This window comes from Galeopterus variegatus, unplaced genomic scaffold (assembly GCF_000696425.1).
Source record: "Galeopterus variegatus unplaced genomic scaffold, G_variegatus-3.0.2 Scaffold108, whole genome shotgun sequence".
Taxonomy (NCBI): domain Eukaryota; kingdom Metazoa; phylum Chordata; class Mammalia; order Dermoptera; family Cynocephalidae; genus Galeopterus; species Galeopterus variegatus.
In genome coordinates, this window is record NW_007726219.1 from 533,710 (window position 1) to 559,120 (window position 25,411).

A 25,411-nucleotide genomic window follows, 5' to 3' on the forward strand; every position below is an offset into this window, starting at 1 on the left:
CATTTAAGGAAGAAATAATATCAATCCTATACAAGCTCTTTTAGAAAATAGAGGAGAAACACTTTTATTTTATTGGCACGGCACTGCCTTAATGCCAAAATCAGAAAAAGAAATTACAGAAAAAGAAAAATACGAAACAACATTCTTCACAAATATTGATACAAAATTCTCTAACAAAATATTAGACAATGGAACCCAGCAATATAAAAAAAAGGATAACACACCATGACCAAGTGGGATTTATCTCAGTAATACAAGGCTGGTTTAACATTCAAAAATCAACGAGTGTAATTCACCATATATATAAAATAAAGGAGAAAAACCATATGATCATCTCAATTGATGTAGAAAAAATTTAACACACATTCATGATAAAAACTCTCAGCAAACCAGGAAAAGAAGGAAACTCTTCAACCTGATAAAGAATATATATATAAAAAAACCTACAGCTAATATCATATTTAATGAATAGTGAACACTTTGCCCTCAGGACCAGGAACAAGACAGATGTACGCTCTCACTACTTCTGCTCAGCATTGTTCTAGAGGTAACAGCCAGTGCAATAAGAAAAAGAAATAAAAAGCACACATACTGGTAAGAAAGAAGTAAAATGTCTTTATTTACAGATGCAATGATCATAGACATAGACTCCTAAGGATACATTAAAAAGCTACTAGAATTAATAAGTGAATTTAGTAAGATCACAGGACACATGATCAATATATTTAAAGATTAATTGTATTTTTACATAAGAGTAACAATTAAAAATTGAAATTTAAAAAACACGATTTATAATAGCTTCAAAAAACATGAAATACTTAGCAATATATTTAACAAAGTACATGTATTTATAAGACCTACACACTGAAAACTGCAAAATGCTGCTGAGAAATTAAAGATCTAAATAAACAGAGACACCATGCTCATGGACTGGAAGACTCAATATTAAGATGTCATCCCTACCTCAATGGATCTAATCAACATTATCTCAATCAAAATCCCAGCAGCCTCTTTTGTAAACATTTAATTTATAGAGTGGTTTAAAAATTTAAATGGAAATTCAATGAACCTGGACTTGCTAAAACAATTTTTAAAAAGAATAAAATTGGAATATTTACCCTACTTACTCTATTTCAAAATAAGCCATATATAAAGCTACAATAATTAAAACAGTGTGGTATTGGCCTAAGGGTAAACACAGAGACCAATGGAAAAGAATAGAGTTCAAGAAACAGACCTACACATGTACACTCAATGATTTTTGACCAATGTATTGAGGTAATTCAATGAAGAAAGGAAAGCCTTTTTAACGAACGTTGTTGAACAGCTGGTTATCTTCATAGACAAATAAACTCAACCTCTATCTTACTCTGCATACAAAAATCAATTCAAGATGGATCATGAACCTTAACATAAAACCTAGAATCACAAAGCTTATAGATAAAAATATAGGATAATACATTTGCAACCTTGGGGTAAGCAAAAATTTCTGAGATAGGACACAAAGCACAAACCATAAAAGAATTTGTTAAATTTTATATCATTAAAATTTTCACCAACAAAAGACAGGATTAAAAAAATGAGTAGAAAATTCACAGAATGGGAAAAAATATTCACAGCTCATGTATCTGACAGAGGATTTGTATTCAGACCATCTACACCAAATAACAAAAAGATTTTAGGGCCGAGCCTGTGGCGCACTCGGGAGAGTGCGGCGCTGGGAGCGCTGGGTTCGGATCCTATATAGGGATGGCCGGTGTGCTCACTGGCTGAGCGCGGTGCGGCCGGTCTCAAAAAAGACAAAAAAAAAAAAAAAAGATTTTAAAATGGGCAAAGGACTTGGGCATTTCACAAAAGAAGATATACAACTGGCCAATAAATACAGAAAAGATACTCAACATAATCTGCCACTGGGAAATGCAAATTAAAACCACAATGAGATACCTTCGCACCCAAATGTTGATAAGTATGTAGAACAACTGAAAATTCTCATTCATTGCTGGTCAGTGTACAACCACACTGGAAAAGTTTCTTGAAAAGTTAGACATGTATCTTTCCTATGACTCAGAAGTTCCACTCTTAGATGGAACTGAAGAGAAAGGAAAAATATGAGCATAAAAAACTTGTTTGAGAATGCTCATAGCAGTCTTATTCATAATAGCCAAAAGCTTAAAGCAATCCAAATGTCCATCAATAGAAAAATAAATAAATTATGGCACATTGACACAAGGAACAAACTACTGATACACACAGTATGTGTGAATTAAAAACTATGTTAAGTGAAAGAAGCCAGAGACAAAGAGTACATATATAAGATTCCATTTATATGAAATTCAAGAAAGTAAAATTAAGTTATAGTAACAGAAATCAGAAAGGAATTTTTTTTTTTGGGGGGGGGCAAGAAATTGGCTACAAAGAGGCAGAAGAGAACTTTGGGAGTGATGGAAATGTTTTTCCTCTTTACTGGGGTTTTGTATACACAGGTGTACACATTTTCAAAACTGCTAAGGTTGTACAGTTCAAATTAGTACATTTTATTTTTTGCAGTTTTATACTTCAGTAAAACCGATTTAAATCATAAAAGTTAAAATTCAAAAAAATAGTTTTTATTTAAGTCAATGGTCACTTTGGCCTGGAACCACAAGCACCACCACAGGAGGGCAGGCTCGGGTGACCTCCAAAAGTCAGCCAGGCCACTCACTGAACTAGCCCCGTGTTTCAAACTGTCCCACTAACTTCACAGAAGACTCCGCAGGCTATTTCAGTCTTTAGGTTTTTGTTTTGTTTAGTTTCATTTTACTTACTTTTTCTTGTTTTGTGAGCTGATGTGAAGTGTTTTTCTAAATTCAGTCCTCTTCTTTTCCCCTATCAACAAATTACATTCCCATTTTTTCCTCTGAGAGTATATTTATTGCCAAGCATAAGCAACCATTCTAAAAACAAACAAAACTATGAAAATGCTACTAAGTGTGAAGAGGAGCCAGAAAAAGGACCGTGCTGGGCTGAAAATCATCTGGACCATATGCTTTAATGAGTTTTCAGACCTAGCCCTGAGATTACTGGCTATAAATGAGCCAGTTTCAAAACCATTTGCTTCACACATAGTTAAAACTTCACTACTTAGGCATTGCTCTCTATTTTTTTTCAATACTAAGAGGGGCACAACTCCAAAAAGTTTTTTAAAACCATGATATTAAGCAGCTGTTAGGTTTGGCAGATATCTCTTATACTTCCCTTAATAACAAAGGGCAGAAACCACCGGAGCCTTCTGATTCACTGACACCGTAAAACAAAGGCACATACACAGTATCTAAAAAGCATGGTGAGCACACAGCTCAGTGTGACAATAATGTCCCTGATGCGCATTTATGACAAATATAAACACTAAAGTATTAAGTATTTACAGGCAACAAAACACTTTTTTACCTGATGGAACAGTGAATACCAGAACTGTTAACAATTATGCTCCATTTTCAAGAACAATTATAAGAACAACATCAAAGATGCTCAATAATCGCAACATTCATGTGATGCAGTAAAAAATTTCAGTCAAAAAGAAAGGGAAAAAAATAAAGACATCCAGAGGTTAGACTTGACAGAAACCCAGTCATATGACAGTAACAAGCCTGGAAAAATCAGCAAAGGTCTTTGAGTGGCCAAGCACCGCAAAGCCCATGCTTGGGAAGAGGTGAGCAGAACAACAGACTCTCTGACAGCCACTGAAGATGCCCTGGAAAGGCAGAGGGAAGAAAATGAAGTTCATAAGGGTGACCTTGAGTCACCAAGAAAGCATTAAAGGGCTCTCAGCACCCCTTGTTAAAAAGAGCAAAACCAGGGCCGGCCCAGTGGCGCACTGGATAGTGCGCCGCTTGGGAAGCGCGGCGGCGCTCCCGCCCGAGGGTTCGGATCCCACATACAGACCGGTTCCCGCTCACTGGCTGAGCGAGGCGCGGGAGCAACGCTGAGGCTTGCGATCCCGTTGCCGGTCCCCGGTCCGGTACGGGGGCAACACTGAGGGTTGCGATCCGTTGCCGGACACGGAAAAAAGACAAAAGACAAAAAAAAAAAAAAGAGCAAAACCAAAGGATGGTTAGAGTCCTGGTCATTTCCTAGTTTCAAGTCCTTCCCTTATCTACAGATGTCAGGTGAGTGGAACACCCCATTTCTAACAGCGGTGTTCTGGTATTCACTGTACCCACGTACTCTCCTCATCTTAGAGGACTCGCTACCAGACTGAACTTATATTCATGTCACAGAGCCCTTTGTAGAAACACCACGTGGAAAAAATGGAATTTTAAAAAGTTTCAAGCACATTTTGAAATTGGGATTTCTCATGTTATTATCATAAAACATCTTCCATAGAAAAAAACTCATCTTACCCACAGAGAGACAAGGCCAGGGCTTATTCATAGGCTCATTATCACCTACTGCAATTCTGTATTCTCCTCCACTTTTTAATTAGCTAATGACTCACTCTTCTCAGTTTTTCACTCCTTTCTATCCCCCGAATAAAATAACACCCTATATTTCCACCACAAAACTCTCTGCCTTCTTGTTAATTCCCTTTGTCCTCCTTTCTTCCTTCCCCACCTACCCCACAGCAGCATCGACTGGCTGCCACCCACTGCCCAACGTCAACACCAGGGATGTGCAGGGTGGAATCTGCAACCCTTGGAGCTGCAGTTAACTAGAAAAAAACACAAGTCCTTCCTCTTGCTGCCCAGTTTGACCAAGGAGAATATGCTGCCATCCTAAGGACATGGGGAGATTAGAGACTTATCAGTCCTAACAAGGACAGCTGGTAATCTTCTGTATGCTTCCACATGCCAGACCTGAGCTTAAGTGCATTACATGTACTATCTATTTAGTCCTCACAGCTGTCCTACGAGATAGCTCCCCTTTGATCCCCACTTTGTAGATAGGTGAGTTGCGGTGAGAGGTTAAGCAACTTAACTAAGGTCACACTGGTACTAAGTGGGGAAGCAGGATCGGAACCCACTTATAACTTCAAAGCCTGCACTCTTCACTATACGCCAACAGCCTCCGTGGTCACTAACTTTAGTTGTCAGGTTTACACATAGCTATTAGAGGGTACACTGAGTGCCTCAGGTTCACTTTACTATGTTTTATATGACTACGAAGGCTGTATCTTATCTTCACATGGAATGGTTATTAATGTCTTAACTTCTAAAAAGCTATAGACAAATAAAGCCAAAGATTATGGATTTAGACAGCCTTTAAAATTTGCTGTTTGAAAATCATTTTAACACTTAAGTATGTAAGAATATTACCTGGGGTCACAGTTAGCTGAAAGCAGTGAAGCTTGTTTGGATCAGGAAAGTGCACTTTACATGTACCTGCAAAAGAAAACAGCACATCAGGAAAGTCTGGCAGTGAACAGCAGTCTTATGTTGAGGCTAACCTTAGAACACATAAAGTTAATGGTGCTGGAGGGGCTTTATGGTTTATGGATCAAGTCAATAGATCTCCCTTGCTATTTGCTAGGTAGTACTCATGCCAATATGCTAAAACTGCCAGACACTGGTTTTTGCCATGTGTTTTTCTCCTTATAGTCTTTTTTTTTCCTTTTTGTCTTTTTTTGTGACCAGCAACGGATTGCAACCCTCAGTGTCGCACCCGTACTGGACCGGGACCGGCAACGGGATCGCAACCCTCGGTGTCGCGCCCGCACCTCGCTCAGCCAGTGAGCGGCCGGTCTGTATGTGGGATCCGAACCCTCGGCGGGAGCGCCGTCGCGCTCCCAAGCGGCGCACTGTAGCAGTGCACCGCCGGGCCGGCCCTCCTTATAGTCTTTTACTAGTTAATTACAAATTGAGATGTTTTCCTTCAACATTTAAATGGTCACTAAAAATAGAGATCTTTCCATTAATTTCAAGAAATACGCTGCTTTACTTTGAAAAGAAGAAACCATACCTGAGAGAGATTAATACATGTATGTAAAGACTAACTAAACATGGAAAAGCCAGGAAAAGAACTGAGGCAAACTTGTAGTCTGTTCACCTAACGCCACAGACATTCATACCCACCACAGTAAATGGAAGTTAAAAAAGAAGTGTGTCACCCAAGAGTGAGCTCCCACACAGAGTTTACCATGGTGCTCTTTGTTAACTTCTTCATAGCCTGACTAGTAACTTAGCTTGCCTGCTGGTGCTCTGCAGACCAAATGACCACATTCTGTGCCCACTGGTCCCAAGACAGAAGGAGCCTGATCAGAACAAGGAACTTCCCCGGAGATAAGAGCTCCTGGCTGCTGGTACAGGCCAGAGAAGAGATATCCCTTGTGTGCCTCCTTCAAACAAATGATACGGAAGAACGGTAGCTATCCATGGAATATACACAGAAATTTTCTATATTATCTATAAACTCAGAAAATATTACGCTCAATTAATCAGTTCACCCACTGGCTATTTCTTACAAGTCCCACTGAAAATAGTTTAGTTTTGCAATAATATAAATTTTCATCAAAAATAGGATGATTCGTATTTAGACTCAGAAATGGCCTTAGAGACTATCTAGTCCAAAGTCCTTAGTTACAGCAGATGACACAAAGGTCCAGAGAGGTTCAGTGACTAGCCCAAGATCACAAGTTATGATAGAAAGCAGGGTAGTCCCAAAGTAATAACTAGTTCATGACTCCTTCCCCTACCACATGCCTCATTTCCTTTGAGTACTTCGTGAACATGTTAGACAAGGGACACTGAGATACAACACATAAAAAACAACAAAGGATTGTTGGGGTTTTTTTCAGAGTGAAAGATAAGTCTAGAAGAGCAAGAAGTGGTCTTAGAGATTACACTGTCATAGTCCTTTCTTTAGAAGTAAAGAAATTGGGGCCAAAGAGTTCAAGATGTTCCCCCAACTCACACATTTGGAACTGTGTATGGATCACTTATAATGGGCTTCATTTTTCCCAGTCTTAACTTGAAAAGATCAATGCTATCTTTAGTGAGATAACGAAACACACGGCAAGGGCTTGAGAAGGATGGGTGGAAGTCGGCATCATCCATTTGTTCTTAATACCTAGAATTCTCCTTTGTTTTAATTAATGTACTTCAGACATAGAAACCAATCCCTCTCAAATAGACTGGCCCATCAAGAATAAAGAAATTATCAGGGTAGATTAAAAAACAATAAAACTACTGAAAAGAACCAGAAATTTTAAAGATCAAGAAAGGTTCAGTTCTAAAAAATAAAAGGTTACAAGTCAGGTTTTTGTTTTAGTTCAGTGCAGAGGTTTTACTAAAACTCCAGAATTAAGCTTTTTTTCTTATGTAGGCATGGGCTATCTAAGACTCTAGTAATACTTCAGTTTATCTGAAAGAGACGTTTTTTATTTTTTGCAAATGAGAAACCTCTATAAACTTGCATATACAGAGCTCCAAACTAGTTCTGAATAATTACTAAGCAGCACTGCTACATGGCAATTTATTTTGTTCACCTTTGCAAATATTTTTGGAAGATAGTTAAACAGAAAGTAAAGATTTATTCATTGGTGTCTTCTTGTTTCCTCTTTAAAATAATGAGTTGCATACTTTTGGAAAGCATGGTTTACTTGTATAAACTGGTTTAGATCCCCCCCTCTTTGGCTGGAGGACAGAGTGGGAGAAAGCCATGAAGAAGAAGCATGTAGCATGCTCTATTTTCATCTGGCACCTTAGCCACAGGGCTAGGAAGATAGACCACACCTTTTTCAAACATAAGGTATCTAGTTAAAATCCTGATTTGAAAGTCAGTCATAAAGTTTTGTTGTTTTTAAACTACACTCTATGGGTTTAAAAACCAACAATCTCTGTAAGATTCATATACAAGAACACAATGTAAGTGAAAACATTTTTGTGGTCTTTGATTAAATGTCCGCATGTGTAAAAATGTTCAAGATGGTATGATAGAAAAGTGTGATGGGAGTAAAAAGCAGAAGGATCATTTTATTTCAGTTTTTTAATTAGAAAAATATACTAACATACATGAAAGTATAGAGAATAGTCTAATAAACCCATCACCCAGCTTCAATAGACAATCTTGCTTCATCTATCCTACACACACCCATACACTTATTTGTTTGTTTGTTTTCTTGGAGCATTTTAAAGCAAATCATTTCATCTATAAAGACTTGAGTAGGTAGAAAGATAACCTTTTAAAAGAATCTCAAAACATCACCTTCAGTTCTCAATCAAAGAAAATTTGAGGTCAAGAAATCCAGTGATTTTTCAACACACTTGTGACTGAGACTCAAAGTAAGAAACATATTTTATATCACAATGCACTGTACCCAAACATAAATACTATATATTAAAAATAATTTTTCAAGAAACAATATGTACTTACCCTCCCAAACTGACTTCACCATCCCTTAAGGGCTATAGCGCCCATTAGCTTTGCAGCTTTAGGTGGAGGCTGGAATGGGCTCTCTCTTACCCCACATCAGATACGCCGCCACATCAAAACCTAAGATCTCTGTAGCATTTACCCAAACCAAGAGACCCACTTATAAAATTTTCAGACATTCTCAGCCTCAGAAATATTTTTAAACAAAGTATGATAAAAAGTTATAATTCAAACAATACTAAAATGGTCAAAAGTTTCAAGTTTGATGATTTTATGAAATATAAAGGGTTTAGAAAGGCATTAATAATAGAAAAATAGGAAAATCTGATACATATTACACAAAGCAATTGCCTGGTAAGCAGGCTTTCCAAGTGTACCATGCTCATGAGTGAAGACTGTATGGTGGGTCCCATGTGGCTAGGACAGGAAGATCAAGCAAGGTGAAGACACCTGTCGACTGCAAGGCAGATCAGTTGCCCTGCCTTAAACACAAAGACGAATTACATACAAGCACTATCTGGACCGAAAAGGTGGTACTGTCACTAGCAAAAATAGGATTGTCCATTATTGATTTACATACCTTTTCACTCAAAGGGGATGTGGGACAGAATGCACGTGGAAGAGGTACAAAACCTAACCAAACCCACCTTTGCTCTACTAAGGAGACAGAAAGCATGTAAAGAGAAAGAATGTAGCACATTCAGAAAGACTACAGAACCCTGTTCTCATTAGATCCTCTAAAAGATTCTACCTTTTGCACAAAATTAAAATCCATTCCTAACGTACATGAAAATGTTATTAAAACATAAAACAAACTTTCTTCATGCAATTATTTTACAGTACTTAATGTTTGACTGGGGATGCTATACTTACAAGGTAAATTAGCTTCAAGTTCTGCAACCTCTGTAGAAACAAAGAGATTATAGTTAATATCAGTCAATTACTCCACATAAAATCATCTGTTCTAAATTGGCAAAAAAAAAAAAAAAAAACCATCAAAAAAACAGACACACAGACCAATGGAGCAGAATAGAGAGCCCAGAAATAAATCCAAGCATGTACGGTCAACTAATTTATGACAGGGCACCAAGAAGACACCATGAGGAAAGGATGGCCTCTTGAATAAATGGTGCTGGGAAAGCTGATATCTGCATTCAAAAGAATGAAACTGCACCCTTATCTTACATCATGCACAAAAAACAACTTGAAATGGATTAAAGACTTAAATGTAAGACCTGAAACTGTAAAACTCCTAGAGGAAAATATAGGGAATAAGCTCCTTGACATTGGACTTCACAATGATTTTCTTGATATCACACCGAAAGCTCAGGCAACAAAAGCAGAAACAAACAAGTGGGATTACACAAAACTAAAAAGTTTCTGCACAGCAAAGAAAACAACAAAATGAAAAGGCAGCCTATACACTGGGGGAAAATATTCACAAATCATATATCTGATAAAGGATTAATATCTAAAATATATAAGAAACTCTCACAACTCAACAGCAAAAAAGCAAATAACCTAATTTTTAAAATGGGCAAAGGACCTAAATAGACATTTCTCCACACGAGACATAAAAATGGCCAACGGGTATATGAAAAGCTGCTCAACATCTCTAAGCATCTGGGAAATGCAAATCAAAACCACAATAAGATACATCACACCTGTTAGGATGGCTATTATCAAAAAGACCAGAGATAACAAATTTTGGTGAGGACGTGTACACCGATGGGAGGAATGTAAACTGCTACAGCCATAATGGAGAACACTACAGAGGTTTCTCTAAAAGTTAAAAACAGAACTACCATACGACCCAGCAGTCCCTCATCCAGGTATATACCCAAAGGAAACGAAATCAGTATGCTGAAGAGGTATCTGTGCTCCCATGTTCATTGCAGCATTATTCCCAATAGCCCAAATATGGAAACAACCTAAGTCTCCATCAACAGATAAATGAATGAAGAAACTGTGGTATAATACACAATGGAACATTCCTGAGCCTTAAAAAAGGAGATCCTGCCATTTGTGACAACATAGATGAACCTAGAGAACATTATGCCAAGAGAAATAAGCCAGACACAGAAAGAAAAACCGTACATGATCTCACTTTTATGTGGAATCTCAAAAAGTCGAATACATAGAAGCAGAGAGTAGAACGCTGGCGATCAGGGACTGGAGGTGCTGTGGAGAGGGTGTTGTGGGAAATGGGAAGATGCTGGCCAAAGGGCACAAAGTTGCAGTAATATAGGATGAATGAATCTAGAGATCTAAGTACAGTATGATACAGTTCATAACACTGTTTTATATACTGGAAATTTGTGACGAGAGTAGATTTCAGGTGCTCTTACCACACACTCATGCACACCTATGCATGCGCGCGCACACACACACACACACACAAGGAAACTGTGAGGAGATGGATATGTTAATTTGCCTGACTGTAGAAATCATTTCATTATGTAAATTTATATTAAAGCATCATGCTGTATATCTTAAATATTTACAGTAAACAATTAATTAAAAATAAAAAGAACTACAGTCTGGAGGGTTGGGGGGAAGGACACATCCTGAAATGACTAGGCAGCAAAGTCGTCTCTGTCTCAGAAAGTCATGTGCTCTGGGGTGTTTAGGCTACAGCTGTGGGAAATAAGGGAGGTTTCTGAGCTGGGATTTAGATAAGTAGACTCTAGTCCTGCAAAGGCAGGACAAAAGGTTATTCCAAACAGGTAAATTAGCAATGTACAAAATGATAGAGCATGGAAAAGCACAGAAACCACAAGGCATACAATGTAACCAGAGCAAAGGTCCCAAAACAAGAGCAGAGCAGTGGGAATCAGGGTAGAAAAACGGCAACAGGACTGTGTAGAGAACTGTTGGAGATTTCTTAACAAAAAGTCTCCAAGCTTTGCCTTAGAGGACAACTTTTAGAAAGGGCAGAGTGGAGGCCAGGTGACCTGTGAGAACATCAATGGCCTGAGAGCAAATGGAACTGGAATGTTCTAGAAGCTGTGTGTGTGGTGAGGGGTCAGAGGTACAGGGCCAAGCTGATGTGGGTGTGCTGGGGAGCCCGGGAGCAGGAGGTTGAAGTCTGGGTGTACAGTCAGGGCCGGGGGAGGGATCCCTGCAAAGTGACGTTGCCTGTCATTGTGAGAATGGGTAAGGCCAACAAAGGGGAGAAAAAAGAACCTCAGTAGAGATCAGAGGCCAAGGGCCGAATCCGTGCCGCTCCCGCCGCGGGTTCGGATCCTATATAGGGATGACTGGTGCACTCACAGCGCTCACTGGCTGAGCGCGATGCGGCCGGTCTCAAAAAGGAAAAAAAAAAAAAAAAAGAGATCTGAGGCCAAGGAGCAGGAAGGTTACAGACGAGAAACAAGCCGAACAATAGGAGAGCTGCCAGGAATGTGGTGATTCAGTGAGAGGACAGAGTGGTCCCAGGGGAGTGTGGCTTACAGAAAGGCCCTCAGAAGCGGATCAGACCCTGCTGATGGCATTGGAAACAGAAGTAAAGCAGCAAATGAGTGGTGGAAACAGAGCAGTAGGACGACAAGTCCTTCAGGAAGTGACATGGGGAAGGGAGAGACAAGGAAGGGACAACGGAGGCGAGAACACGCACAAAGCTGGATGCTGAGTGGGGAGTGGGCTCTCCTCCAAGGAGCAGGGGGCAGGACACCCACAGGCCTCTGATACCGAGAAAAGCGGCCATTAAGTGCACTGGCTCTGGGGCCCCGGGGTGTGGGGGGTGCAGAGGAGGAGCTAGGGGAAGGGAAGGGGCTGAGGCTCCCATCTGCGTTCTAGTTGGGCCGAGGGCTCAGGCTGAAAAAGAGCCAATCTCAGTGGAGCTGGGCATGTGGAGAAAAGGAGTACCCGTTCATCGTCCTCTTGCTGTGACCGGGAAAGGAACAGGTTCCACAACCACATGCAGGCCTGGGAGTCCATCTTCTCAGCACTCCTGGGCTGCAGTACATAACAAATGTTCACTTCACAAAACGTAAGCGTGAAGATCCGGGGCAAGGTTCACTAGCTTTATTCTTACAATGACCACACTGGTCTTAGCTGTGTCCATGCTCTGCTCCAACAGGTCACACAGGGCATTCACTTCAGAAGGGAAGAGCACACATTTTAGCAAATGAGTCACTCGTATTAATCATTTTTAAATAAGTGTTTCCATATAATCAAACTTTATGTTTCTATGGTAAAAACTAACATTTTATTCTGCTATTATTTATGTTTTTGTTGATAAGAATTTACAAGAAACTCTTCTTGAGGGCTATTCTTTTGAGAGACTGATGGTGGCCAGGGGAATCTGGCCTTCCTTGCTTCACTCCGTGGCAGTGGTCCAAGCCACCTGAGTAGAGGGACTATTCTCTTTGCGGTGTGATAACTCCTGTCATACAGCTTTACCTAATGAAATTTTAAAATGTGCCCAGAGGGCATGGTGAATGACTATGGATTTCAAGTGGAGAGGCTCATATAACAGAACAAAAAGTTCAAGAGGACAGTCCAGTTCCAAGGGACAGGGAAGAGGCAATATCTGGGCATGGGGAACAGCGAGGCCACCGACCAGTGCTATAGACTGTGACATGGTGGGGCAGGAGGAGAAGGAAGGAGCTGGGCAGAAGCATCTTAACGAAAAGCAACAGAGCAGACTCCTGTGGGGTATGGGAGCAAGAGGCAGGCAGGAGCTGACAGGGTAGTAGCTCAGAGGATGCCCCACCGTAGAACAGGGATTCTTCGCCCTGCCTGCACATCAGTCACTTGGGGAGTGCTTTGCTGGTTTGAGTTCTTCCACAGCTTTGTTGAGGAACTATTTACATACTATAAAATAGACCTATTTTAAGTAAACAACTCAATGATTTTGAGTAAATTTTGAAGTTGTTTAACCATCCCACAATCCAGTACTTGCTGAGCTTTTAAAAATCCTGATGTCCCATGGGGCCGGCCTGGTGGCACACTGGAGAGTGCGCCACTTGGGAGCGTGGCGGCGCTCCCGCCAAGGGTTCGGATCCCATGTGGAGAACGGTTCCTGCTCACTGGCTGAGCGGGGAGCGGGCGCAACACTGAGGGTTGCGATCCCGTTGCCGGTCCCCGGTACGGGCATGACACTGAGGGTTGCGATCCCGTTACTGGTCAGTAAAAAAGACAAAAAGGAAAAAAAAAAAAATCCTGATGTCCCAGCCCTGTCCCAGACCAATTACATCAAAAGTTCTGGGTAGGGCCTAGGCCTCAGTATTTTTTTAGTCTCACTAGGTATCTTAGTCTGTTCGGTCTGCTATAACGAAAATTCCTTAAATGGGTGGCTTATAAACAACAGAAATCTCTCATAGCTCTAGAGACTGGGAAGCCCATGATCAGGCATTGGAAGATTCAATGGCTGGTGAGGGCCTACTTCCTGGTTCATACATAGCCGGTCTTTTTGCTATGTCCTCACAGGGTGGAAGGGGTGAGACAGCTCTCTAGGGTCCCTTTGATAAGGGCACTAATACCATTCATGGGGGTCTGTCCTCATGAGCTAATCACCTCCCAAAGGCCCCACCTCCTAATACCATCACATTGGTGATTGGATCTCAACATATAAAATTTGGGGGGGGGACACAAACATTCAGACCACAGCACCAGGTACAATATACTGCTGCAGGCCACTTTGTCACGCTAAAATACGTATACACAGAATTGTACACATAAATAAATTTAATAAAAATTTCTGCTCTGTGGAATACAAAATAACTTCAGACTGTAGTCAAGAATTTAAATTCCAAGGTGAGTGTCATGCTTGCATTTGTGGGCTCAGTGTAACTCACTCAAGGGCTGAGGTACGCCCTTGGACCCTGCCTACTGATGACCCCCACCACAGTCAGGGCCCCTGTGCAGACTTTTGGTCCAAGAGCCAGAGCAAGCAAGGAAGACAATCCTGGCAACACAGGATTTCAGTACAGACGCTCTGCATTTTAGATCAGCCCAGTGCTGAATATAAAATAAGCCAGGCACACTCACACAGAGCTTCTCTGTGTCACAAATGACAGGTAATTCTTCTGTACTTCAAATGATGGCAAATAACTATTCATTATCATCAATACTCATCAACTTAGAGCCGACGTACAAGAAGACTATGACCGAAGAAACAAGCCAACTGCTTTGCAAGCATGGTGGCCTCTTGGCAAAGCAGCATCCCTTCCTTGCATGACCTCACCACCCGAAGGACACTACCTCCACCTATAAGTAACATGAAATTACAGATATATTTAAACTGCTAAAGTCTCGCCTGCTCCATGATGCTAACACCTCTCCACTCAGCGGCCCAGCTCTTCTAGAAGGCACCTGTCACCTTGCACAATTCTGCGGCCGCACAATTTCCTTCTGAGAAATTGGACTCTTCCTTCCTAACCAAAGATCAAAACATAGGGCCCACCTGAAGCATGACTGTATCGAAATATCAGATTATAAAATCCAACTGATTACCACAGTGGCCCCCACGGCATGTACTCACCTCCTGTTGCCCTGGTCCACTCATAAAACAGGGCTCTAGCTGCTTCCTCACCACCTGCCCCCCGAGGGCTATACCTGGCACTGGGCTGGGCACGCACAGGTGCTCTGAGAATGTGGGACACATAAGCACACTTGCCTGCAGGGTGGCAGTGAGTGGCATCTGGAACATCAGGAGCCTGTCTTCTCATAGAGCTGAGAACTGAGGAGGTATTCTGAAGTGCTGTGGACTGAATTAATGCCCCCTACCCCCCAATCCATATGTTGAAGCCCTAAACCCCAATGTAATGGTATTTGGAGATGGGACCTTTAGAAGATAATCAGGTTTAGATGAGACCATGAGGGTGGGCCCCCATGATGGGATTAGTGCCCTTGTAAGAAGAGGAAGGGACACCAGACCTCCCTCTCTCTCCTCCATGTGAGGACACACCAAGGAGGTGACTGACTGCAGGCCAGGAAGAGAGCCCTCACCAGGAACATGATCTTGGACTTCCAGCCTCCAGAACTGTGAGAAATAACTGCCGGCTGTTTAAGCCACCCAGTCTGGGGTACTTTGTTACAGCAGCCTGAGCTGACTAAGACAAAACGCCAGTCATAGATGCAGCTGGTTCTTAGCCAGCTCCAAGCCCCATCAGACAACCCCTGGCAGAGCAGCTGAGCCTTCAGCCCAGGTAGAGGGGGGCAGCTACTTCCAGGAGATCTGATTACTTCCTTCCATCTGAACCACTGCCTCATAGATTTCTTGAACTAGAATTTTCTCTCTTAGTTTCCTGTCTGTCGTTATGCATTAAAATTGTCAAATCCCATCTCTGCTGTATTCCCAGCCTCCACTCACAGTGCCCTTACCTGGAAGACACTTGACCCACACTTGGCTTCAGCCCCTCCAGAGAGAGCACTGATACAGCCGAGACCCCACATTTGAGGGCTTTCTCGCACCACACTGTAGAGTGCAGGCCTAGAGCGCTCAAAGCCGCCTCCACGCCCTGAAGAAGCAAGACTGTAAACCTGAAAAGCAGACGCAGGCCCCTGCAGCAGAGCCTGAGAATGGAGCCCCAAGGCCTCACACCACCTACTTTCAACACGAGCAGACGGTGTCAACTCAAGCCCTAGTCTACAGCTTACACAGGTCTTCCATGCCTCACCAGGCTATCTGGTGCACCCGAGGGGGCTGTCAAGTTTTCCTGGGCAGCTTCACTGGTATTTAACCCTCTGAAAAAGCATGAAAGGCCAGCCTTGTGGTCAACTGCCTCATCTCCAGGTTAGCAGGATTCCTGCTCTCTGGGCCACTGCTCAGATTTTTAAAATATGTAGTATAGCTAGTTTTCCCTCTCCACCCAGCCAGCTTTGCATGCTGCTAAATACTGTAACTACCCAGACAATGTGGCAAGCCAAACCCAGAGCCCACCCGCCAGAACTCTGGGCAAGGACCAGCTGGAGAGAGCAGTTCTGGAGAACACTGAGTGGTTTTCTTTCTTCCCTTCTTCCAGGAACCATGCAAGGATGGAGACATGTGACAGACCTGGTAGAGGAAGGTGAGGCGCCCCACATGCAAGACAGCTGCTGTATGCTCACAGAAGCCCTCACAGAGGGAGACACCCGCCCCTGGACACTGGGAAGCATGGGCAGGTGGCAGCTGGGCTCTGCAGGGCAGGCTAGGAGCACAGAGCACAACACCCAGCCCCAGAACCCACCAGCGAAACAGGAGAATGTTAGGAACCACCTAGGGCCTAAGAGCTGTTAGGGACAAAGGCTACACACAGAGTCATTCTCTCTAGTTTTCCTAACTCCAAACCTGACCCCGAACTAACGCAATTCCAAATCTCCAAATTTAACAAAGACTGATATAGGCAAAGGTTCCTGCCAGCCCACCTGGAGCCCGTTGAGGGCCTCTGGGTTCACTAACTGCATGCTGGCACTAAAATGCTCACTAGGTGAACAAGTGAAAGAACAGGGAGACAGACAGGCAGTCAGCCCCTTATATGAAAAAAGTGTCAAACTTCCAACAGACAAGGAAGCAATTAATTCTGCCCTGAGGAGTGTTTTGGGGGGTGGGGGGAGCACCACAAGATTCAGAACTTGGACTCACCAGGAATGTTAACAACACTGGCAATGGCTCCCCAGTCAGGCCAACCAAGTTGGGGCCAACAGGAAATGCACACATCTGACACTCTCTCTCCTCAGTGACCCCAGCTCCCAGGAGTCAGCCCAGAAACACTCCACTGTTCCACACCCTGCAGGAACTGCTGCTACAACTTCTCTCCACTTCCAGCCCGGAGGGCGCCCTCAGAACTAGCCTGGGGGTGCTAACCAATGTCTATGGCCAGGGCGAGCCCTTGCCTGTGTGGTGCAGGCCAATCCCAGGCAGGCCAAGTGTTTCCAGGGACCCAGAGTTGAGCAGGGAGAGCTGGTTCCGGCTTCCTGTCACCCTGCAGAGCTGAGCCAACTATTCCAAGAAAAGGAGGGGCTTCTGCTGTGCAGCCATCAGCTCTTCCCAGCTGGGACAAGCTCCAGTCTCCCCTTCCATCAGCTCTGCCCTACAGCATCTGCACCAAGCCAGGGCCTACCTCACAGAAGGTCAGCAAGGCAACAGACCAGTTAGGAAAACCTATCTTGGCCTGTCAGTGTCTGTGCTCTTTCCTTCAGGCTCACCTGTGGGATGCCATGGCATGGGCATCCTCCCTGGGATGCAATGCCCAGATCCCCTCTCAGGGAAGCTGCGGGCAGTTGGTCTTCAGCAGTCAGCCCTCTCAGAGATTTTGTGGCTGCACAGACCCCTGCCCCAGGCCACACTCCTCCCAGGACAGCCCCCATCTGAAGACTGATGGACGGGAGCAGGAAGGCCTGATCATCTTGCCAGTTGGGGACAGCTCTGAAGGGCCACGCCTCTACAGAACAGAGGCTGTCGTGGGGCCTTCCTTGTAACACGGTTGTCCCTGTGCCTGCTCCTGCTTCTCTCACCTCCCTCCACAGTGTTGTCCCACGAATACTCCTTAATAACTATCCTGCATGACAAACTCCCCACCTCCCCTTCCTGGAACCCAGACTCTGGCATTAAGTCCCAAACACACACTGACACAATTTTCTACTACCTATCAATCCTCACAGATAACATCCTCAGAGGAGCCCAAGTCACAGGCCAAGATGACAACTCTGACCATAGCAATCTTGCTGAACTTGAACACTCTGCTTTTCTTTCATTATCACCCTCCAAGTGCCTCGATATCTGTGGACTCTGCTGTCCTCCACAGACCACTTCCACCATCATAAAACCCCAGAGGTTGGAAGGCCACCACATCGAGACCACCACAAAGGTCAACAAGTGACCCGAAGGGCAAGCTAAACAAAGGAGCACTCTGGGTGTGGCCCAAGCAACCACCGACCATCAGGGCGTTCTTCACACACTTGGTGCTCATGGCCTCCTCTCTCAGGTCAGGCCGACTGTTCTCTTCATCCAGCTCCACCCCAAGCCCGAACTGCTCCCCACTGAGCCAGCCCAGCCTGGCTCAGAGGTGTCACACTGAGCTCTACTGCCATTAACTGCAAGTGCTTTGGGCCCCCCAAAAACTTGATAATCACTAGTGCCTGGGGAGGATGGAAATGGTGGCCTCCGGAAGTAGGTTCATCTCTCTTTGATGGGTCTCAAAAAGTCAAAAAACTTTAGCGGCCCTGTCAACCAAGTCAAAGACATCTCTGTCCTCTGATCTGGGAAGAGTCCAGCTTTATGAGCCTCAATGGGCTCCCCTGGGCTCTGTCGGCCCTAGAGCCATTTGAGAGCTCCCAGGTGAATCCCTGAGCAGGTCAGAAGGTGTGGAAGAGACTCGGAGCCTCCTTGAATTCTCTTTTCTGTGGACTTGAGCTTTTGTTCTGCTCATTCAGTTTCTGCTTGCTGAGTCTGCTTCCCCAGAGCCTGCCCCATCCAGTATGTGGGTCTGGCCATGCTGTTGCAATAAATCTGCAACCTGGGCACATTTCTTAACCTCTCTGAGTCTCAGCCCTTCAGCTGTAAAATGAAGCACCGCCTGGCAAGGCTTTGCAAAAGTCAAACAAGAATTACCCTATAAAGTGCCTGCTGTGGTTTGAATGTATCCGACCTTCATGTTGAAACTTAACCCCACTGTGGCAGTATTAAGAGGCGGAGCCTTTTGGGAAGTGATTCAGTCACGAGGGTTCTGCCTTTCTGGACTTCCATCTCTTCCACCATGTGAGGACACTGTGTTCCTTCCTCCCCTCCAGAAGATGCAGCAACAAGGTGCCATCTTGGAAGCAGACAGCCTTTACCAGACCCCAGTCCTGCTGGCGCCTTGATCTTGAATTTCCCAGCCTCCAGAACAGTAAGAAACAAATTTCTGTTGTTTATAAATTACCCAGTCTGTGGTATTTTCTTATAGCAGCACAAGTGGACTAAGGCAGTGCCCAACAGAAGGCCTGGCCCTAAGTGCTCAGTGTACAAAAGCTGCTATTAACATGACAATGATAGGGTAAAGAAGATGGGACAGTCTATTTGTCAGCTTCTATGTGCTCCTCCACAGCTGCCATCTGGGCCTTCCTCACTGCAACTCACCAGGCACTAATACACTCCCTACTCCAAGTACTGCAACAACGTACCTTCAAACCCCTTTCTTTACCTGGCTCACTTGGCACCTGGCTTCCTCTGGCAAATAGAACCCTTGGAGCCAGAATGTGAGATAGAACCCATGTCCTACCAGGCCCACCCAAGGTAGGTGCTATAGCCCATGCCCCACTCTCTGACCCCCGAGAGAACAAACCCTCTAGCACCATAACAGCAGTCTAGTATTCTCCCAGATTTAGCAGGTAAGACCAAGTTTTTTAAGGCCAAGATGTAGAAAACGATTCTTATTCCACTTTTAACCAATCATCCACTAGTCTGGATAACCCAAAGCTAAATCAAGATTGGGGTCGGGGGAGAACAAGGAAGAGTACACTGTCAAGTCTCCACGAACCCGGTGTTTCCTGGTTCCCATTCCTTCCCCAGCTGAGCAGTGATTAGTGTCTGGAAATGCCAACACAGTGTGTTTATACACACCAGTTCTCCTGCCAGTAGATTCATTTCAGGATACACAAATGCCATAATCCCTTGTTATATACCTAACTCAACATGAAAACAGGCAGTTCTAACACACTACTCAATGCTTCTTTGCTTTCTAGCTGCTATATGCATACAAAATGTAAACACTTGTTATAAAATAAAGTAAAAAGTGCTGTAAATTATAAGCTCCTTAAAGGCAGCAGCTGTTTCTTCTTTGGTAGGCCTCATGACCCTAGGAACTGCCTTTGTACCTAAAAGTAGTAAAAGTTTGCTCAATGAATGAATGCAAAGTTTACACACAAACACACAAATGAATGCACATCCACGCACACACGCTCACACTACATAAACCCTCTCCCATGATAAAGTCTTCCTTTGGCAACATGGACAACAGAAGCGACTGCAGCTCTAGGACACCTTCTACATCATTAATTCTGTGAGAAGAGCTAATTTTACTCAAGACTCGCCTTAGGCACTGACCTGAATAAAAGAGGAATGGATCCTAAGAGATTACAGAATTCACCTCCCTTACTTTACAGACTGGAAACCATGGAGCTGAAAGTGAGGAAGAGAGGAAGATAACGACAGCACTGAAGCCAGTCTCAGGCCTGCCGCTCCCATGCCTTAGTGTTTCCACTGGCATCGTGTCAGACCCTACAAAGAATATTCCAAATGTGTAAGACACACCGCAGTTTCTAATACCATCTGCTTGCCATAAACAATCCCATAACGTCTGCATAATACCGAGTACTTCTGCTGAAAGCAGAAGCAATAAGCAAATATATTTTAAAATCTTTTCAAACAGGTACTTCTATTCAGCAACAGGCTGCTTTATATCCCAAAGAGCTGCCAGTGAATCTGAACTTCATTTTGTTATTGGATATAAAAGCAGCTTACATGGATGGTTGTTACCTTTGACCAGCAACTTGTCTCTCACAGAAACCCTCCGAGTGGAGTCAGATGCTGTGGCTGCTGTCCGAGACCCTTTGAGACCATCATCCCGCTTCAGTTTGCTTGCCAGCGTTAGCATTACTGCTACCTTTACCCTGAAAGGCAGGAACAGAAGCAGGGTTAAGGACCCTGTCTCCAGACAATGAATAGACATTGCACGTGTGTTTTTTTACTTTGATTTTTTTCTATAATTTATAGAAAAATTTAGCATGCATTAGTGTGCAAAGACTGGATCCTTTCACAATGAATTTCTATGTTACCCTAGATAAGTCTAATTTTTTAAAGTATGAATTAAAAGTTTAAAAAAGGGACAGCCATGCATTTAACACTGATTGGGCACCCATTAAGTGCCAGGCCCTGGGATGTGGTCATGACAAATCTGCTGTGGAGTGCACAGTCAAGAGAGGCCTCCATAGCTTCTCAACCAGTGTGCCCCACCGATGGGTTCCGCACAGGTCCAGCACAGTCCACAGTGAGTCTGCCCTTCCCTGCTGCAGGAATAATGCACCTGTTTGTGGCCCAGGACCTGGCCCATCATGAACTAAGGGAGCAGCAGTCTCTGGGGAAGGAGGGACACCAAAAAGCTTTGCTTTCCTTCCTCCTCCAGCAAAGGTGTGGACAGAGCTTTCATAAGCATCTTCAGATTTATTTATGTTGTATTGAAGTTGTTTATGTTGCGTCTTATCTACGTTTTTTGGCAATATCAACATCAAGACTAAATTATAATTAATGCTCCAAATTATATTCTGTTCATTTGTTGCTTCCAACCCATTTGTGTTTCAGATTCCCCCACTGAAAGCTCCCTGGGAGGACAATAAAGACCAAACACAGGTGATGCCCCTGACTGCTTGGGGGAAGGGCTAGAGAAATGCCACCAATTTTTTTTAAAGTTTTTTTTTTAGAGTAATTTTAAGTTCACAGCAAAATTAAGAGGAAGGCACAGAAATTTCCCACGTAACTCCTGTCCCCACACATGCAGAGCCACCCCATTATCAAACTCCCCCACCAGAGTGGCACATTTGCTACAACTGATGAACCTGCACTGACAAATCATTATTACCCAGAGCCTACAGTGTACATTAGGATGCCACCATTTTAATAGGTATAATTATCCTCTAGAATCTTACTTCTGTTTCTAACATAAACTGCCATTAATCTGATATTTCTTTTAGCTTTTACTTATTTTACCACAGCCACAGGGGGACTTTGAAGCTTCTTTTAACTGAGGACAAAAATTGGTCACCAGTTCGATATTTCCATTGTTGCTGTAATATGATTTCCTTTCAATACCACTTGCACCGTTTCAATAGAAAATTATCTAAAAATTCCATGTGAAAAGCTTGACCTAAGCACAGAAATTTTAGTTTGAGGCTAAGATCCTGAAAGCCAAAACATAAGAATACCCCTCACCTCACTGGTATTTTAAACCATTTTTAACCCAGTTCTAGCATAGCTTCTCACACTATCTTCTGTGTATCCCCCAAAGACTGTCAGATTTTATTTTCTATTTTTTCTATCATGAAAACTATGCATTGACTATGATCTTCTGAACTGTACATGGCCTTTTCCAAACTGAAGACACAGACATACACACCCCCTAGTATCCTTTAAAAGCATTGGTCTAAATGCTTCAAAAGATACATCTCATTAGTGTTCACAAGCTCTTAGAATTGCAAATCTGGGAAGGACTTCTACCTGCCTCCCAGTCCATTTTACCACATGGACCCTGGGAGAACAGGGGCCCAGAAGGTGGGCTGACCAAGGCCACTCAGCTGCTAGAAGCAGTCATCACAGAAATGCAGGTTTCCCTCTCGGCGATGACAGAAGTGTTTTTATCTTGAGTGTGGTCAAGGTTTCTGTGGTATATAAGTATGTCAAGACTTATCAATTACATACTTTAAATATGTGCAGTTCAGTATAGTTCAATAAGTTGAAAAAATGTGAAAGCAAACGAACAGTTTCTTCATCCCGTGGACCCACACAGAGGCACAGACAGAACAGTGAACACACACATCTTCATGGCTTCACCCAGGGCAAGGCAAAATCAGTTCAGCTGATAAAGTCACTTCACAAGGGAACAGTCAGCAACACCCAAGGAGCACCATCTAGAGCCAAGCTCTCCTGCTTCGCTCCCACCTGGAATGATCTTTAGGGAATCCCTTAAGCAGAACTGGATCACTGAGCTGTGTGCACTTCCTGGGCCAAGTCTGCTGCCACGCACCCAGACTTGGGTACATCAGTCCCACCACATCATCAGGGTCACCTGATGATGTGCCAAGACACGCATCCATCACTCAAGGGTCAGCTGGAAGCTCCATACAAGGACCGCTGGGTTTTTATCCTCTGACTGACATCCACAATGCAAACAGGGCAAAAAGTAAAAAGTAAGTTAAAAGCAGAATGTGTATAGAGAGTTCAGCAGGCAATACCCTAGGAGAATCATAATGAAGAGTCCCATGGAAAAGCGAGTGCCAGGGCACATGTGTGGTCCACACCCAGCTCCCTGAGGATCTGCAGGGAAGGAGCTGCTCAGAGGGGCCTGGCAAGAGTGATCACTCACATAAAGAAGGGCTCACCACCAAGAAACTCTTCTGCATCACTGCAATCTGCGGGATGTGCTTAATGCTTTTATAGCCCCTCTGTGGGCAGAGGATGCCCCAGAGTCCATTCCACTGAAAGAGTCAGATTCCTGGCTTACTATCTTCAACAAGTTTGTGGTTCTTAGTAAAACACATTGGGCACTGACTGTGCAAGGTATAAAAGATAACACTGGCGTTTTATTTCCATAGAAGATAATACAAAACTTACTTTTCTAACATTCTAAGCAATCTAAGTATATACTGACCATCTATTTCCCCACCATCTGCATCATCACATGCCACGTTAGGGATAAACTAAAGACCTAATTTGGGAATGTTTCCCTAGCTGTAAAATTAAATCTGTACAAAAGGATTTGAACACAAATAATTATTCAAACTGTCAAGAGGTTAGCTGAATACCTGCACTTGCTTCAGAATTCACCTTTCTTTCTTCGATATGCCTCACCTCTTGAAGATCTGGTTCAAAACTAAACTTCCCCTTCACTGCAGATTACTCTCTGACTAAGGCAGCATTTCAGTAACAGACCAGCTATTCTGCATAGCATGGTCAGTCTCTAAATTCCACAAGTTGTAATTGGCCCAGTTAAGTTCCTCCTCTAGGTGGGACCTGCTTTCAGACTGCCCAAAGAAGAGGATTCTTGTCTGCCATTTATTAGTCTCATCATCAAGTGATATTTACTCAGCATTCCTGTGTGCAGTGGCAAAAACAGGCCATGTCACCTGTGCAGGAATACTGGGAGCCAGTCAGCTCAAGGTGAGGGGAACTCCTCATTTACAATTCCTCCTGCTGTGGAGAAGTCCCAATCCAAGCAGAAAAGATGGAACTGCAGGTCACCAGGGGACACTCAACTTTTCCAGCCAAAGGGTCCCAGATCAGGATACAAAAAAGTCCACACCCCACTCTTCTCCTGCAGAATGCCAATGCCCAGGAACTTTCCACCTGGCACAGGAGTTCCCCGGGCTGGCTGGCCATCTTTGGAGTCCAGCCCTTTATTTTCAGCGGTAAACTTGCCCCCTTCTGCGCTGCCTCCTACCTGAACGGCAGGAATGTCCAGGTGGGGGTCTTCAAGCCCACATCACTAAGGTGATTCCTGTCTCTGAATACCTTTCCACCTCTAAGCTTCCCCTGCCTTCGTCCCTCTCTCCAGCCAGGAACCTTCTGCACCAGGCAGGCCAGCCTCCTCACCCTTCCTCAACAACATCCTGCTCATTTCTGGAAGCTTCTGTCCAATCTGATATCCACGTCTGGAACACCCTGCTTTCCCCTGCCATCTAATCCCACCCCTTCCTCAAGGAAAACAGACTCCTACCTAGATCCCAATGTTTCCTGCCTCCGAGAAGCCTTCTCTGCTACTCCAACCCAGGACCCCACTCCTCCACGGCGGAGGACGGAGAACGCAGAACGCAGAGAGGGGCGGGCCCAATCCCCTCCTGTGACAGGTGAGGAAACTGAGCCCAGGGAGGGGAAGGCCACACCCAACATCACACACCAGCTGAACCAGGTCTGGAATCAACACTTTGCTGTACTAATTGTCCCCAGATGCCCTCCCCTTCTCTACGGCCCTGCCGCGGTAACATTTCCCAAACCAGCTGGGCCGCCTCGATGGTGGCTGAGCGTCCCTACTTACTCTTTCCGCCGCCGGTAGGTGGACGAGGCGGGAGGGTCGCTCCTCCTCACCTTCCCGGCTCCTATGGCCTAACGGGACCTTTGAAGCCATCAGGCGTCCGAGCCCCGCGTCGGAGCCGGTGACCTTGGCCCGGCGCTCGACGCCCCGCTTCCCCTGCACAACGCCGGCAGCAGCTCCCGCAACGGCGCGGGGCCTGGCGCACTGCCGCTTTCAGGGCGGGTGTCCGGTCGCCACCCTCGGCCCCTTCCCATTCACGCTGCCCGGGCTCGCGTCCCCGGTGCCCGCCCGCCCGGCGCCCGCTGTGAGGAGCCGGCGGCCTGAGACGGCCCCGGCGCCGCCAGCGACCTCGGCTCGAC

General features: G+C 44.3%; 1 protein-coding gene across 1 annotated transcript in view; it reads right to left on the minus strand.

The window, feature by feature from the left end:
* UBE2F (ubiquitin-conjugating enzyme E2F (putative)) overlaps nucleotides 1-25,411 on the minus strand; it is a 139,961-nt gene that overhangs the window by 37,513 nt on the left and 77,037 nt on the right. Inside the window, exons 2-3 of the mRNA XM_008586003.1 lie at nucleotides 20,789-20,922; nucleotides 5,292-5,357 (exon numbers count right to left, since the gene is read on the minus strand). Coding sequence (XP_008584225.1) covers nucleotides 5,292-5,357; nucleotides 20,789-20,922 — 200 coding nt within the window. The remainder of the gene's footprint in view (nucleotides 1-5,291; nucleotides 5,358-20,788; nucleotides 20,923-25,411) is intronic.